Here is a 17188-nt window from a genome sequence, read left to right as displayed (position 1 = left end):
ACCCCACCATCCTGGCATTTTTTATAGGTAAGAAATTGTTCACTATTTCTTTGGTTGATTTTGGTACTGCTATATTTCTTGAGTATCATGGTTTGCTCAGCTAAATTTTATAACTGATTACTACACCAGATTAGTTTTGTATAGACTCTAAACGAAACTAATCTGGTGTAGTGATCAGTTATAAAATTTAGCTTAGCAAACCATGATACTCAAGAAATATAGTGCATGGAAACAGGCCCTTCGGCCCACCAAGACTGTGCCGACCAGCAATCCCCACACACAGGCACTTTCCTACACTCAATCTTTACCACAGCCAATTAACTTACAAACCTATACGTCTTTGGAATGAGTGAGGAAACCGGACAGGGAAAACCCACGGGGAAAACGTACAAACTGTACAGACAGCACCTGTAGTCAGGATCGAACCCGGGTCTCTGGCGCTAAGGCAGCAACTTTACCGTTGCGCCTTCGTGAATATTTAAATGTTTGACAGATCAAAAGTTGGATGTGCGCATGCGAGTGAGAGAGTGATAGCTCTTTAATGCTCCATTTATTAACCAGGGAAAAAATTTAGTAGAAGCATTGAAAACTCGAACTCAAAAGATAGATTTTCATTTGGAAAGGGAGCAAAACTGAGATTGCAGACCATAGATGTTAACAGGCAAAAATCTTTGGGCCTCATCATCAAATTGAAAAGAAATAAGCGAAATGCTCCATTCTTTCTCCACAGATTACTATTTGTGTTATTTCTAAGTTTTCCTGGTTCTGATGTTCGGGGTATGAAACGTTTACAAATTCTCTCTCCATTAATATAGCCCTGGCCAGCTGAATACATCCAGCATTATTTTTGTATAAGGAATCTTGTAAAGTAACTGGTAGGACATGTCATTTGAGATGACTGACTCTAACATGTGTATGACCTTATTGAACATGTGGCAATGCTCGAGCCTGATATTGAGCATTCCATCTCTTTGACCATCTCTTCTAAAATCCTTTACACAGGCCATACACAAGGTTTCTTGTTCCCCTGTGCACAAGAAAACAATAATCCTCTCTGTTTTCCATGGAAGCTGCCAGCAGAGTGTCTGCAAATTATTTTTTCTCCCATTCTGTGCCAGGTCTTCTACTAATGTAGTCATCTCTAAAATGGCCCTTAACTCTCACTTCTGTGGTTTCACCAAGGTGCAGTTGAAGCCCACTGGTACAAATTCCTCTGCCATCATGTACATTTCAGATAGATTGTAGCCCTTAATATGGATTGACAAGACTTTTAACATAACTTCGTTTGCTAATGAGGAAAACAACACAATGAATTTGGGCCTCTGGAGGATCCCTAAGAGAGTATCTCTACTTTGAGGGAAGTGATGAAAAGCACATCCATTCCTCACCCAGCTATTCCACTACAACATTTTAAATGTACCATTAACAGTCCAGGGATGGTGGCTCTACCTTATCCATTGTGACGTCTTGCCTTGGGAGGATCCAGGGTGCATATCCCAGAAAATGTTGATCTATTTCTGTTCTGCAAACTCTGCTGCAAGTAACCCAGACAGGAATAAATGGTATTCTCAGCTATTTCAGGAATAAATCCCCTGTATTACTTAAGGGTTTATTGTATTACTGGTTGCTCCAAAAGGTTCGGACTGGCTTCAAGTAGTGCCAAATTAGACCCTCTGTTGGCAAACCAAAGCAACCAAGTGTACATTGTTGGATGTTGAAATCAACATAATGAACAAATAGCTGATGTTCCACAGGCAGATTACAAATTATTGAATTAATTTGAATTACAGTCCTCATGCCTGCTTACTGCTCCTATCCAAATTAGTCCTCTAAGACATTCAAACCTAAGCAGCTTCAGCCACTGACAATATACTTCAGTACGAAAAATAAATGGCAGGTTATAAGATATCGTGATTCGTGGGAAATAAATCAGATATTAGGTATTCTCAGAAGCAAAAAACAAAGCTTATGGTGTGCAAATAGAAAGTTTCAGACAATAAAACAGCAACATTATGCATAGTTTGTTTTTTGTCATGTATTATCTGTATTGGTTTGTATAGATTAAATTATGCATAAATGGGCATTTCCGTACAATTATAGTATCAACCTTCATTGTTAAAAAAGAAAATTATATCAACATAAACATCTACAAGGAGAAAATTTGCTTGTCCATAAATATACAGAAATCTCCCCAAAAATTAGTTGAAAAATCCAAAGCCATTAAACGTATAATTAAGAGTTGTCTTCCACAAATAACAGACTATACAGATTTAAGACAGTAGTGATTAGAACGATACATTTTTAGATCAAATTACTGGCTTAAACAATATACTAAATTATAGGCATATGTAGTGCACTACAGCAAAGGGCAACTGCACATTGCCTCACAGATATGTGCCTTATTTTTTCCTCCTAGCTTTGAGTAATTACATGCTGCACAAGATCCACTTTACCAGCTATGAACATTTTCCTGGGCTTTCTATTTTTGTTTGGTTGGGGGGAGGGGGGGATTATGGAATCCACACGTGCAGAAAAATAAAGGTAGGTAACACAAAAATATTTATTTAATAGAATCCCACGGTTTTATTAGTATGTACTGTAAATGTTAGAAAGAATTTATCCACCATTAATCTAATTCATCCTTAGTAACACAAACAGTAGTAGTTGAGTGATTAATTATTTTTTTAACTGGAAATTATGTTTCAACATTCCACCGTTGAAGCACTTTAAACTTTTATGGAAACAGACTGCGTTTGGATAAACAGGCTGAAGGTTCCAAACTTGAAAACTATTCTAGTCCCAATAAGGCAGCATTAACTGCAGTTCAACAATAATTTAACTCTTTAACTCATATTTGAACCTACTAAATTATGCATTTAATACTTTTGACAATTTGAAGGGAAAGGGTAGCAAAGAGTCCAACAACAGATACTACAATTTGATAACATTCTTCACATTACATAACATGAACTGCCAACAAATATATTGGTCCATTTTAAACATCCGGAGGTGCTGTTCACAAAGTCTTTAAACTTATTAGAAGGTTCTTCTACAAGTTAAAGAGTTAAACCTTAACCCACTTAAAAAACAAGTTAAAAATAGGTTAAATCTTAGGTCTCCAGCCTTTGATAAACTGCATGATCTTTTTCATTTGTAGTTTTGTGAGTTTAAAATCATCAGACAGAATCTCCTCAGTCAGCTGAACGAAAATATTCCCATCAATGCGCTCACGAACGAAGAATGTCACCACATCCTCTGAAAGGCCAATGAATCTTAGGCATCTGGAGACTTCTTCCATAGAAAGAGTAGATAGGTCAGATGGTGGGTGCCAGTACAAGTCACTACCATTTAATCTGGGCATACCCGATGTATTAGATGAAGGGAGGGAGACAGCTATCTCTGCATTACTCCGAGACGATGCTGGAGGAACTTCAATAACACCCTGGGTAAGATAGACCCTTGTTACACCACCCTCAGCACCTCTTACAACAGTGGGAGAAAGAGACGCTGTACTTTGGATGATGATATTGTCTGAATCACAAACCTTTGGAGGCCGTGGTGGTGGGACAGGGCAAGATATGCTCTCAGATTGATTGTACAATGAATCCTGCACGCATTGTCGGTACTCCTGATTGTACCTTATATCTCCGGAGGCTGGATCAGGAGAAGAGCTACGGCTGACAGTACGACCAATTGAATCAAAGTGCTCTGATGTAGCAGATGGGGACTTGTAATGATCAGAAGATTCTAACCAATCTGTTGCTGGTGGACTGGATGTGTAGGTAGAGTTGGCAAATGGATTTAATGCTCCAAAGGGCGCAAACCGCTTCTGAGAGCTCGGTGGCTTCAATCGAGGACAACTATAATAACTTCTGAAAGAAGTGTCTCCAGATAGTTTTGGTGTGGATCGCCCACTAATCACACTTTGAACACTATTTGAATATCCCCATGGATCCGACATGGAAGTCTGTACATTCTGGATATTCGACGAAATATTCCCTGACAGCGGACGATTAGAAGAATCTGTAGCCTTGCAGTCTCCCCAGGTGCATGGATAACAGTAAAGGGAGTACGAGTCTGGGGATGGTGAACAGCTGCCACTGCGGGTTCCAGAGCTGAAAATAGAAATAAATAAATGAAGGATACACTGGAGCCGTGGGTGTTAATACATATTAATCTTACAAAATAACAGTAAACACTACAACTTGTCCTGCAGAGAAAGTGGACGATATTTTTTTAAAGTAATCAAAAATACCATGTTGTTGAGAAGTTATCAAAGCTGTTGATTTTAAGACAAATTTCCATGGCAAGTTCAAGGGGTAAGATGGTAGATACTGTGCAACAACATCATGACACTCAAAGGGAAGTTATGTGAAATAAATGATGAAATGTTGGAAACCAGCTAGCAACCTGTGGCAATTTCGTTGTTTGTCACAGATTGCCGGCAATTATGGCAGGTATCTTTCAGAAAATATCATCTCAAATTTGGGAACATAATCAATAAATTGAGAAATCCTGTTCAATATTGGGTGGAACCATAGAAATTACTTGGCTTTATTTTATTCTTAAACTCTCCAGCTTGTGTTTTTTGTCAGATCTCCTCTCTCTTTAACTAATTACCAGGACATTCTGAAATTATTTTCAAATTAGGCTTTATCCCCAGATTTCTCAACAAATCTTCACCATACCATTGATATGTTAAGGAGCCTTTAAACATTTATACCAATTGTTTGTTTATTGATGGAGAGAATTATTACAGATGCATTAAGGTCAGCTACTCACACTAGTTAACCATAGCATTCTTTATCGCTTTAAAGGTAGACTGCCATTTCTTGGAAGAGACATTCCATTTATTAGCATCAGGTGGTAAATATCCTAGTGAAAACTATGATAGTAATTGCCAAAGATTCAAAGGTCCATAGGCAGCCAGAGAAATTGCTCGTCATAATAAAGCACTTATAGGAAATAATTAATGTATGTAGCAAGAAGCCCAACTGCAGAAAATACTGGTCTTAAACATTTTAAAATTGAATTTGTGATGTTAAGGAAAGCCCATTTGTCATTAAATTAGCCATTTATGTTGATATCTGACCCAAATGCACTTTGCACTGCTAAGTGACTATAACTTAGTGCAGTGTAATAGTATTTTGCCATGTGGCATTTTCTGATTTGCTACTACAATCATTTATATTTAGGGTTGCCAACTTCCTCATTCCCAAATAAGGGACAAGGTGACCTCACCACCCCACGCCCCACGTGACCTCACCCAGCCTTCAGCCACGTGCTCCCGCTCCACCAATGGCGGCCACCCGGGCCGGGAGGCGGGTTGCTACGCAACCTCCGTTAGGCGGCGTCCGGGCCTACACGGTCTGGGACTACAGCGGCCCCAGGGCTACAGTGTCCGGGCCTAATACTGGACAAGGGCGGTCCCGTACGGGACAAACCAATTTAGCCCAAAATACGGGATGTCCCGGCTAATACGGGACAGCTAATAGGGTTGGCAACCGTATTTATATTGTACATGCACAATGTACAATTAACTGAATACAAAAATGTTCTTCAACAGTATAGGATTCGACATTCCAATAACCAATTCCTTCATAGATTTAAGGAAGCGAATAAGATGGCCTGAGATGTTGGAATACGTTTAACGTGTGGTACATATACCCATGCTGAGATGACAGTGTCAATGAGAAAGTGCGTTAATAAGGCAATAATCCCACATCTGCATTGATGTTTTGCAGAAAAATAGCACATCCCTACTAAACATTATGATTTGTCGCTGGAATCTTGCTTGAACTGATAAGATTATTGGATAACTAATTTGTCATTTGTGGGTCAGCCATTTATTTGACAGACACTGTCTGAACCTTTTGCTGAGTTCATGCTCATTCGTGGGGGCCTTTGCTGGTTAATCATCTGTGGCAAATCTACCTTCCTTATGTTTCTTTGAGACAGCAGCTTTTCTGCCTGCAATAATCCAGGACACTGGAGTCCAACTTTTCTACATATTCTAACAGCTTTTAATCAATTCCATTTAGATTGTGCCTGGCCCTGATAGCAATAAATGTCAAATATAACAATAAATTTAGAACAGACCCAGCATGTCCTTGTTATTACAGTTATTTTTGGATAATAAAATGAAACTTCCTTAACAGTTCAGTACATTAAAAAATTAAACTGATCCATAAATATGAATAAACAGTGAAAATGCTAAATTATCAAATCACAAAATTATTATCCATTAACCTACATCTTAATGTGAATCAAAAAAATAAGATATTGGAAAATAAATTCCAAATCTGTGGACAATAGCAAAGATAGGCTGGAAAGTAACCTAAAAAGGTTAATAAACTGCCATGACATTACTCTGTTCATACCCGAATGGCTGTTCATACCTGAATTATCTGCTCAACATAAATGTTCATATCTCTGCTATGTAGTTAGAATGTCATATAACCACACCCAAGATATGTTGAGAGATATATTTACCAGATTGATGGGACATTGTACACATGTTCTTTATGCACAAATTGTGCAGGAACCTCAGACAAATGAATGATGACATGTCAATACCTAGAAAAACCTGTATAAGTCAAAAGGAAATTACCAGTTTAAATAACCCTTTAATTACTGACAGTTAACCTTTCTGGCACTAAAAATAGATTATCAAAGTGTTGAGTCCCAAGTGAAGGGTTTTAAAATACTACATTTAACATTATTGTTATCCTCTCTGCAGCGGAAGTCAATGGATTAAATAGAGAAATGTCACTATAAATTATTTATTTTTACTGTTGACAGAATAGCTGCACCAAAGGCAAGAGGAAATAAAAATTGGTGGGCAGGAAATGCATATATATGCAAATTTTTAAATAACCTATGGATTGGAGATATAGACTTGTACATTAACATGTGTAGGAAGGGACGGCAGATGCTGGTTTAAACCGAAGATAGACACAAAATGCTGGAGTATCTCAGCGGGACAGGCAGTATCTCTGAATGGGTGCCATTTTGGGTCGAGACCCTTCATACAATAACATCTTTTTAAAGATGTCAGAAAAGGGAGATTTTGCTCCTGAACAGTGATGGACTATATTACATCTTAAAAAATTAGGATTGGTCAAAGATACATAGAATCACACAAAATTTGTATTTATGATTGTTAGTGAATTGAAAGCCACTTACATGTCATGAAGGCCAGACGAGTAATAAGACAGGCTAGGGCTTGGTGAATGGGCCTGCTGGAGCTGTGCTTTTGCAAACCGAGGTGGAACCGGTGGGCTGCGTGTCAGAGCACCCTTAGTACCCCGTGGAGGGATAGGGGGAGCATTTAGAAGTCGACATTCCTCTTTCACCTATCAAAAGCAAAAGATTACATATTTGAGCAGCACTTTCCTACCAATTGTATCATACAATGAAAATGAAAAGCTTTGGTGTGTTACTGTATTTGGAACATGTTAGGTGACTCCAGATATAACGTACGTCAACTGAATAACCATCATTCTTGAAAGAGTACTAATGCGACGGGCCAATTCCTCTTTCAAATAAGATAAAAGAACCCATAGATTCCACATGATATACTAAACTCATACCATTATAATTCAATCATTTCTAAAACCAAGTTGTGGATGTTGTCTGTTCATGTTTCAAAATATAATTCAAATAGAGATTCCCAAACCCTTACAATATTAGTCTGAAGTGGAAATAAATGCTGCATAATGGATCATTAACATGGCTGGGAAGAGTAATAAATGCTGGCCTCAATCCATAAATGAATTAATACAAAAAAAAGTTGTATTAATTGGTCAGCAGTTACTGCTACTGATCTAACGTCATTTTATTAGTATTACTATTAAAGAATTCAATGTGGCTATCGAGAAGTTTATAGAACAGACTGTGCAGTCTCTATGAGACGTATATTGTGAAAAAAGAAACATCAGTTTCATCGTCTTCATCATGTTGGGATTATTAACTGGTGCAGGTGATACTTATGAGATACCACTGACTAAATATTGCTCTGTGCTCATTGAATCGTTTTAAGAAAAAGCTGAGTAAGGGAGAAAGAAATGAAAGGATTTGTTGGTAAACTGAGATTAAGATAGGAGGATATTTTTTGCATAGCATAAGTACTTGTGCTGATTTATTGGACAATATGACCTGTTTCCATTCTGTAAAATTCTATGTAGTAGATCTCAGCATGGTCGAATGCTGAGACCCAATTCAGTGCATGTAAAATACAAATGGCATAAATGATAACAACTACATTTTTCATAATAAATTCACTGTCTACACAATATTCCATTCTAAACTATTATTGGTACCGGCATGCAACATTTGTTGCACATAATTGAATATATGTGAAGAGTATTTATGCAGTAACTTGGACAATCCTTGCTGATATTGAATTCAAACATAAACATTAAGATGGACCAAAGATGGAGCTATGCCCAACAGGGTGGCACGGTGGTAGAGTTGCTGCCTTACAGCGCCAGAGACCTGGGTTCCATCCTGATTACGGGTATTGTCTTTACGGAGTTTGTACATTCTCCCTGTGACCGCATGGGTTTTCCCTGATATCTTCGGTTTCCTCCCACACTCCAAAGATGTACAGGTTTGTAGGTTAATTGGCTTGGTATAATTGTAAATTGTTCCTAGTTTGTGTAGGATAGTGTAAGTGAGGGTTATTGCTGGTTGGTGTGGACTCAGTGGGCCGAAGGAACTGTTCCCACGCTGTATCTCTAAACTAAACTAAATTTTAAAATATTGTATGTTTCAATGAGATTGTCCTCATGCTTCCAATCCTTACAGAGTACAGATCAGCCTGATCAATGTCTCCTCAAAGAATGTCATCCCAAGAATCAATATGGTAAGCATGTATTGCATTTGCTTCTGTATGGAGGTCAGACCTACATGCAATATTCCAGGTGAAGTTTCACCAACGTTCTAGCAATAAGATCTCTTTGCTCTTGAATCATCTTCAAACAAAATACAAATTGATATTTGGAGACACAGCAGACTGCAAATGTTGGAATTTTGTGCAAAAAACTACTTGTGGAAAACTCTGCGGATGGAAATGCACAGACAGCAGTTTCAGTAGATGGAAATGGATCCACCATTGGTACCTGCATGTTATCTTGTATTGAGCAGTGTACCCAGGACTCTGAAGACCAATATTTAAAAATACACGTTCTTGCCTCGAATGGGTAATGTTCAGTGTTTAGTATCCCAGAGCGCAGCACTGGGCTGACTGGAATTTCTTATTTATGCAAATTTATGAATGTCAACTTTGCTGAAAATAACAAATATAGCAAAGTAACATTGAAGAAAACAACTTTAAAAGCACAAGCTGAATTTAATTAAACAAATTACAGGCAGTTGAAATTTGTGGTGGAAAAGATCAAGGCACCTCAAAATATAAGCCACATGTGCATCTATTAAAAAAATCACATTAGACCCCACATCCATTTCTTTGGCCAGGAATTTCCATCCAATATAACAGATAATTGCTCTCATCTTCAATGTTCTCTTTCCTCTCCTGTTGGTTTCTTACGATTTCAAATTGTTTTCACTGCATATTACCTGTGCCTTCTCAATGAGTTTGACCAACTCGCTCTAAATTTGCAAGCACTCCATTTTCCCACATCCAACGTGAACATTGTTACAAATTTGCCAACAAGGATGGTTAGCAAGCTAATCTCTATCTGGGGAAACAGATCTCTCGTTCTCAGTCACCTCCTCTGGTCTATGAATTCATGCCTAAGCTTCAAAGCAACAACTTCCAGGCTGTCACAGCTTCCATTTCCAACCCCAAGCAGGCACAGACTATGCTTCACTCTAAAGGAAAGCAGAGTCCTTGTTGATGCAACACTTAGACTCCAGCAAAATAAAAACTGCTAGCGGGTCGACCAGCATCTGTGTAGGCAAAATATCGATGCACGTTTCAGGCCGAGACCCTGCTCCAAGACTGAGAGTGTAGTAGGGGGATGGCCAGTATATATGTGAGGGGGGAGGGGAGGGGGGGTGAGACAGGAACTGGTAGGTGATGGGTGGAACCAGAGGAGAGGGAAGTATAATGGGTGGTTGGAGCCAAGTGGGAGTGCCGAGACTGAGGCTTGCAGACAATAGGGGAAATAGATAAGGAAGGATAAGGGTAAGGTTGGGCCGAAGGAATTGGGTGGGACAAGCTATATAAAAAAAGAACAAAGGGACAGAAATACAGGGTGGACCATGTGAATTGGAAAGGAACACAATGGATGGGTGCCATTTACCTGAAATTGGAAAATTAAATATTTATACCACTGGCCACTCTTGCGGAATATGAGGTGTGACCTCTAGTTTACATTTGGCCTCACCATGGCAGCAGAGAAAGGTGAGGAAAGATAGCTCAGTGTGGGATTGGGAAGGGGAATTAAAGCGATAAGCAATCAAATACTCAAGATGGCCATCGCAGAGCACAAGAACTCCACAAAATGGTCGTCTAGTCTACACTCGGTGTCATCGATGCAGAGATGTCCACAACATGAACACCAAAGACAATAGACAAGGTTGCCAAGGTTCATGTAGATCTCAGTGTCACATGGAAAAGCTGTTTAGATCCATGGATGGTAGCGAGGGAGAAAGTGAAGGGACAAAGTGAGGGAGATGGTGCGAGAGGAGATGAAGGGACCCTTCTTCCTTGTTACAAAGACATTAACCTCTGACATCTGGTTCCATTTCCCTATCCCCCTATATAGCTATCCACATGGGTTTCTCCCTTGGTTCACCTTCCCTCTCTTGCATCCCTCACCTACCTGGTTCCATCGGATCCACCTATCATCTCTATCTCAACATTCTTCTCTCCTCCTTGTTCACTTGGCTCCATCTCCCCCACCCTTCGTGTGGTTTCACCTATCACCAGCCTCTCTCTATCTTCCCTCTCTCCCTCGTTTCAAGATGCTGGTCGTCTTCCTTCTACACTGTCTTGACCCAAGGCATTGACCATCCCTTTGACTCCACAGATGTTCTTCCAGCAGTTTATTATTTGCTCTAGATTCCAGTCTTTTATGCATTAACATTAAACCTGATTCAAATAACAGATTTCCAGTCATTGACCATCCACAGGCTTTGTATCCTTACCACATTTTTCAAAAAATCAATTTTCCTGGCCTGATTTTAAACAGGCAAATGCAGTTTTAGAACTGGGTGATAAATAGAAAATATTAGAAAGAACTTACAGGTTTAGTAAGCAACCTCCAACACAGTTTCAATAGGTTGTGACACATATACAGAAAAGGTTGCAGCAATCAAGTGCCAGATCCCAATAGCAGAACATGGTTATTGAGAGAAATGTATTAAACTGCAGTTTTTGTTTGCTTTGAGGTCCTGACGGCACTAAGACTCACAGACCTGTTAATAATAGTTTTCTGTTTGCAATTTGCTTTTCTTGTGTACACATTTGTGCAATCGGCTCGTGGATATGATCTACGGCCGAGATACAGGCTGAATCAAATTTTGTTAGGCAGATGTGGACACAAAATACTGGAGTAACTCAGTGGGACAGACAGCATCTCTGGAGAGAAGGAATGGGTGATGTTTCAGGTTGAGACCCTTCTTCAGTCTGATTTCGGAGAAGTGGGCGGTACAAAGATAAAATGTAGTCGGAGACAGTAAGACTGGTGGTAGAACTGGGAAGGGGGTGGGGATGGAGAGAGAGGGAATGCAAGGGCTATTTGAAGTTAGATAAGTCAATGTTCATTCCACTGGGGTGTAAGCTACCCAAGCGAAACATGAGGTTCTGTTCCTCCAATTTGCGCTGGGCCTCACTCTGACAATGGAGGAGGCCCAGGACAGAAAAGTCAGATTGGGAATGAGAGGGGGAGTTAAAATGCTGAGCAATCGGGAGATCAGGTAGGTTTAGGCAGACTGAGCGGAGGTGTTCAGCGAAACTATCGCCGAACCTGCGCTTGGTCTCGCCGATATACAGGAGTTGACACCTGGAACAGCGGATACAGTAGATGAGGTTGGAGGAGGTGCACGCGAACCTCTGTCTCACCTGAAAAGACAGTCAGGGTCCTTGGATGGAGGGGGGAGATAAAGGGACAGGTGTTGCATCTCCTACGGTTGCAGGGGAAAGTACCTGGAGAGGGGGTGGTTTGGGTGGGAAGGGATGAGTTGACCAGGGAGTTACAGAGGGAACGGTCTCTGCGGAAAGCAGAAAGGGGTGGAGATGGGAAGATGTGGCCTGTGGTGGGATCCCGTTAGAGGTGGCGAAAATGTAGGAGGATTATATGCTGTACATGACGGCTGATGGGGTGGAAGGTGAGGACAAGGGAGACTCTGCCATTGTTACGAAGGGGGGGAGGGGAGAGGGAGCAAGTGCGGAGCTGCGGGATATCAAGGAGACCCTTGTGAGAGCTTCATCTATATTGGAAGAGGGGAACCCCCGTTCCCTAAAGAATGAGGATATCTCCGATGACCTAGTATGGAAAACCTCATCCTGGACGCAAATGAGGCGTGGATGGAGGAAATTGGGAGTGGGGGATAGAGTCTTTTATTTGTTAGACGGATCATGTGCTGTGCTCATTGTGCCATTGGACCCATCTCTTAGTAGGGATACACTGGCATTGAAGGAACTACAGTGCAAGCTTATTTGAATAATATTTGGGCTCAAACATGTTAAAAGGTGAGATTTAACTATACATTGATTCAATGAATTTCAGTTATTAAGAGGATCCAGGGTGGAGAAAGAAATTGTGACATGGAGTAAAAAATGTCCGGTCTTTCAGATGTAATGTTAGAAAGTACTTCCAGGCGCCAAATATTGGGGAAAACGGCAGTTCATGATAAGGCAGTCATATATTCTGAAGAAGGGTCTCGACCCGAAACGTCACCCATTCCCTCTCTCCTAGATGCTGCCTGGCCTGCTGAGTTACTCCAGCATTTTGTGATACCTTCGATTTGTACCAGCATCTGCAGTTATTGTCTTATTGCAGTTTTATAGAGACCGATTCACTTTATTCACTAAAGGTATTAAAACATGTGAAGAAAAGGTAGGCCTATGGAGGTAGGCCAGTAATTAGTCAGGACATCATTGCAAATCAGATCAGACCAAAGGGCTAAAATAACTTTCTCTTTCCATGTTTTTCAGCCAATAAATCTCATATAATGCTTAAATTAATGTTATCTTATGCATTGTTGATTTTTTCCATAATTTGTTCCTCCCCAAAAGCATCACATAAATGTTCTCATTTCGAGTAAAATCAAAAAAGTTGCATTCTCTGCAATGTGCATGTTTTTAAAAAAAAAATATTTATTTCTTTTCCGTTTAATACAATACAACAGATTGACCATACAAAAGTCAAATAGTGGAAAATCATTGTATCAAAAATAAAACAATATAATCACACATGATATTTTCTGACCGAAAAAAGGTGTAGGCAGAAGCCAAAGCTTATTGTGCCTACCCTTAATACTTAACAAAATATAATTAAAAAAAACACAACATCATAAGTCAGAAGCAGATAAACAAAACATAGAAAGAAACACAAATATAGTCAAGAAACATTATTTCTGTCATGTCAGTCATCTCTCAGTGCTGATCACATATTTTGTATCTTCAAAAAATATAATATTTTTGAACATTTTCTTGAATTTACACATATTACTACACTCTTTTAATTCATTGTTGCAACTATTCCATAAATTGACCCCTTTAACAGTCACACATCTATTTTTCACATTTGTTCTTACCCTCATTTTTCCAAATATATAATTACCCATTAAATATACAATAACTTTTGCAAGTTCCTGCACATTTGTATTTAAATAACCTGCTAAAATGCACTTTAAAATGCCATAAATCTACTGCAGGCAACTGCCAGAAAATAGTTCACGATGTCAGTAGGTACAATTGTACCAAAAAATGTTATGAGCAGGCCTCCAATGTTTCCGACACTAAATGATAACTTGACATTTTAGCAAAACACGAAGTTTAGGGTTTTTTTTGCAGAAAAGGAGTCGCAATTAGCAACATATTTTCTTTCTGACTCAGGGAGGTCATCAAAGGAATCACAATTCCAATGTCTGGACACTATTTGGACTCAATAAATTATGTTTCTTCATAATGTCCTAACATTTGGAGATTAAGAAATTAGGGAAGCTTAAAAGATTATGGACACATGTGGCCTTCTACAGGGAGGTTGGAATTACATTTCCGTTTTGTTACTGACATTAAAAACATGCAAGATAGACATAAATTATTTAATATGGCCAGAAAGAAAAAGCAATTTGTCAATGGCAATGATGGTCCCACCTAACAGGAAAAAACAGCTGCAAGCTAAGCACTTGCCAGAAGAATGCAACCTCCATCAAGAAAATATTAACCAGTGGTCCCAAATGTGCATTTTGCTAAAACTCCTAACTCTTGCATAATTCAAACAGAATTGAGTTGCATCACTGCCCGCAGGCCCTTTGATGAAAGTCTTTCTCCTGAGAGGGGATATGACTATTTCCCTTCAAACATTTGAGGCAGAACTTCAATTACACCAAATGCTTCACGATTCCACATTTAATTTTAGAACAAGTCTATTCTCCTCCAGTTAGTTGAAAAGTCAGGGACAAACACATGGAAGGCATCATACTTTATTCTCAAATATATGCCTAACTGAATCCTGACTACTCCATCTACCTGTGGTGCGCTGAAGAGCTTTAGTGTTATATTTCTACAGAACTTGGGTTGCTCGCACAAACAGTCTTAGAATAAATGCTCACGTCTTGTTAAACAATTCATTCTTGTTTTCTGTAACCAAACTATCAGTTTGGGGATATAAACAAGAATAAACAGCCCACTGAATTGGTCTCTTAAGATTTCATTGCCAATTTGCAGATATATAGTTAGAACATCATTGAGCCGTTTGCTCCAAATAGTCAAGCTGTAAAGACCCTGCTAAAACCCAAGTTAGCCTATTCCACCTTCGTAATCGCGAAGCTGGGAGGAAACTGTCCTTAACATGGAATGGTGTCTATCCTGTTTATCTTGGGGTCACTCTGGACTGAACCCTTTCCTTCAAGCAACACATCGAAATGGTGAAAGGCAAAGTGAGGACGAGGAACAGCCTCCTACACAACCTGGCAAACTCGTCATGGGGTACCAATACATCCACACTGTGGTCCACTGCTCTTGCGCTGTGCTACTCTGCTGCAGAGTATGCTTGTCCTGTCTGGGAGAGATCATCTCACGCGAAGAAAGTTGATGCCGCCCTTAATGACAGTTGCAGATGCATCATTGGCTGCCTAAAACCAACGGATGTGGATAGCATGCATGTCTTGGCCGGTATTGCTCCACCAGGAATCCGCAGATCAGTTGCGTGTAGGACTGGATGTAGTAGATAAGTTGGGGCACCCGCCATTCCTGTCACTCCCATCAACCAGCACCAAACCGCCTGGTCGAGGAAGAGCTTCCCTCATACAGTCCAGCCACTGTCAATGTCTCCTCAAGCAACCAGACTAGCTTTGTGGGAAAAGAAACACAGTGAAAACCACCACCATGAAAAGCTGCCAATCCCAACCAAGGAACAGCTCCCACCTGGTCACAGGTGTGACTGGAAGACCTGGAGGTCTCTCAATAGGCTTCGTACAGGGATGCGCCGATGCAAGACCAATATGAGCAAATGGGGCTATGCAGATGCGGCAGACACAGAATGTGAATGTGGAACATCTGTACATTCCCTGCCACACCTACTAAGATGCCCACTTCTTGGTGAACAATGCTGCCTGGAAGATCTAGCGGTGTCCACTATGCAAGAGCCTGGCCGAACATTTGAAACATAGATGATGAACTCGAAAGAAGAAGAAACCAAGCTCTGGAATGGCTTCTGCAAAGTTCCCTGAAAGAGTAAAGAAACCACAGGCTTGTTCCTCAAACAATTAACCTCTGCAGGAAAGCAGAGAGGTGTAACAGCTCTGTGAATGCAGATGGTCACAAGAAGAAATGTGGCTTCCAATAACCAGCCTATTGAGTATAAATGACCTTTGGAGAGACAGATTAATTGATAGATTGGCAATCAATTGATTCCCTTAGAATCAAAGGAATGATTTGTAATGATCGGTTACTTCTTTTATCTATATACTAAAACTCTCATTTGTTTGTTTGTTCCTGAACTACAGCCAAAACAGTACACGATAGCGCAACAATTTTAGGCCCACCTTACTCATCGTCGTCCCTTTGGTGCTAGTGGAAGAAGTTTCATTGAAATCGGCATTATATTTTTAAAGTTATTCACACTAAAGTTTAAATCTATCTCCTAGGGAGGGAGGGGGAGGAGGATAAGGGGGGTTGAGGGGGACGGAGTGGAGGGGAGGAGAAGGGGGGATGGGAGGGGGAGGGGAAGGGGGGTAAGGGAAGGGGGAGGGGGAGGGGGGAAGGGAAGGGGGAGGGGAAGGGGGGAGTGGAAGGGGGGAGTGGGAGGAGGGAGGGGTGGAGTGGGAGGGGGAGGTGGGAAGGGGAGGGGGAGGGGGGGAGAGAGCGAAGGGGAGGAGGGAGAGGAGGGGAAGGGGGGAGAGGGGGGAGGGGAAGGGGGAGGAGAGGGTGCTGCACCAATGTAGGAGAGGTTTAGGCCCAACAGGTCCACTTGGTCTAGTTGGTTAAGAAAATGTTTATCTTTGGTATGTAACCCTAGAATTGGATAATAAAAGTCACTGGGAATTATGCTTAAAGTGCAATACTGTATGAATTGTGTTTGAGACATTCTGTGGATTTGTTGCAGATGCTCAAATAAGCAAATTCACAAATGAACCCGAGTTTCATTGGTTCACAGTAGGATGTTAAGAGTGACTGAACACCCATAACAGTAGCCTAATTACATGGCATTAGAATAGCTTCAGTCTCACTTCATTGCTTGACTTTGTCAAAACTTTGTCTTATGGAAGCTGTACAGCCATCAATTAGTTTGGTAAATGAATCATCTCCGTTCTAAATGGCCTACCCCTTATTCTTAAACTGTGGCCCCTTGTTCTGGACTCCCCCAACATTGGGAACATGTTTCCTGCCTCTAATGTGTCCAATCCCCTAATTATCTTATATGTTTCAATAAGATCCCCCCTCATCCTTCTAAATTCCAGTGTATACAAGCCTAATTGCTCCAGCCTTTCAACATACGACAGTCCCGCCATTCCGAGAATTAACCTAGTGAACCTACGCTGCACGCCCTCA

At 40.5% G+C, this 17188-nt stretch overlaps 1 protein-coding gene across 3 annotated transcripts in view; it reads right to left on the bottom strand.

The window, feature by feature from the left end:
• Positions 1 to 717: 717 nt before the first annotated feature.
• The window catches only part of gareml (GRB2 associated, regulator of MAPK1-like), a 131748-nt gene continuing 115277 nt past the window's right edge, over positions 718 to 17188 (bottom strand). For all 3 annotated transcript variants that reach the window (XM_078399401.1, XM_078399402.1, XM_078399403.1), the window contains 2 exons: positions 7186 to 7355; positions 718 to 4115 (listed from right to left, as the gene is read on the bottom strand). In XM_078399401.1, coding sequence (XP_078255527.1) covers positions 3104 to 4115; positions 7186 to 7355 — 1182 coding nt within the window. In that variant the 3' untranslated portion in view covers positions 718 to 3103. The remainder of the gene's footprint in view (positions 4116 to 7185; positions 7356 to 17188) is intronic.

This window comes from Rhinoraja longicauda, chromosome 5 (genome assembly GCF_053455715.1).
Source record: "Rhinoraja longicauda isolate Sanriku21f chromosome 5, sRhiLon1.1, whole genome shotgun sequence".
Classification (NCBI taxonomy): domain Eukaryota; kingdom Metazoa; phylum Chordata; class Chondrichthyes; order Rajiformes; family Arhynchobatidae; genus Rhinoraja; species Rhinoraja longicauda.
Note: the sequence above shows the minus strand (reverse complement) of the source record. Positions and strands in the feature narration are given on the sequence as shown.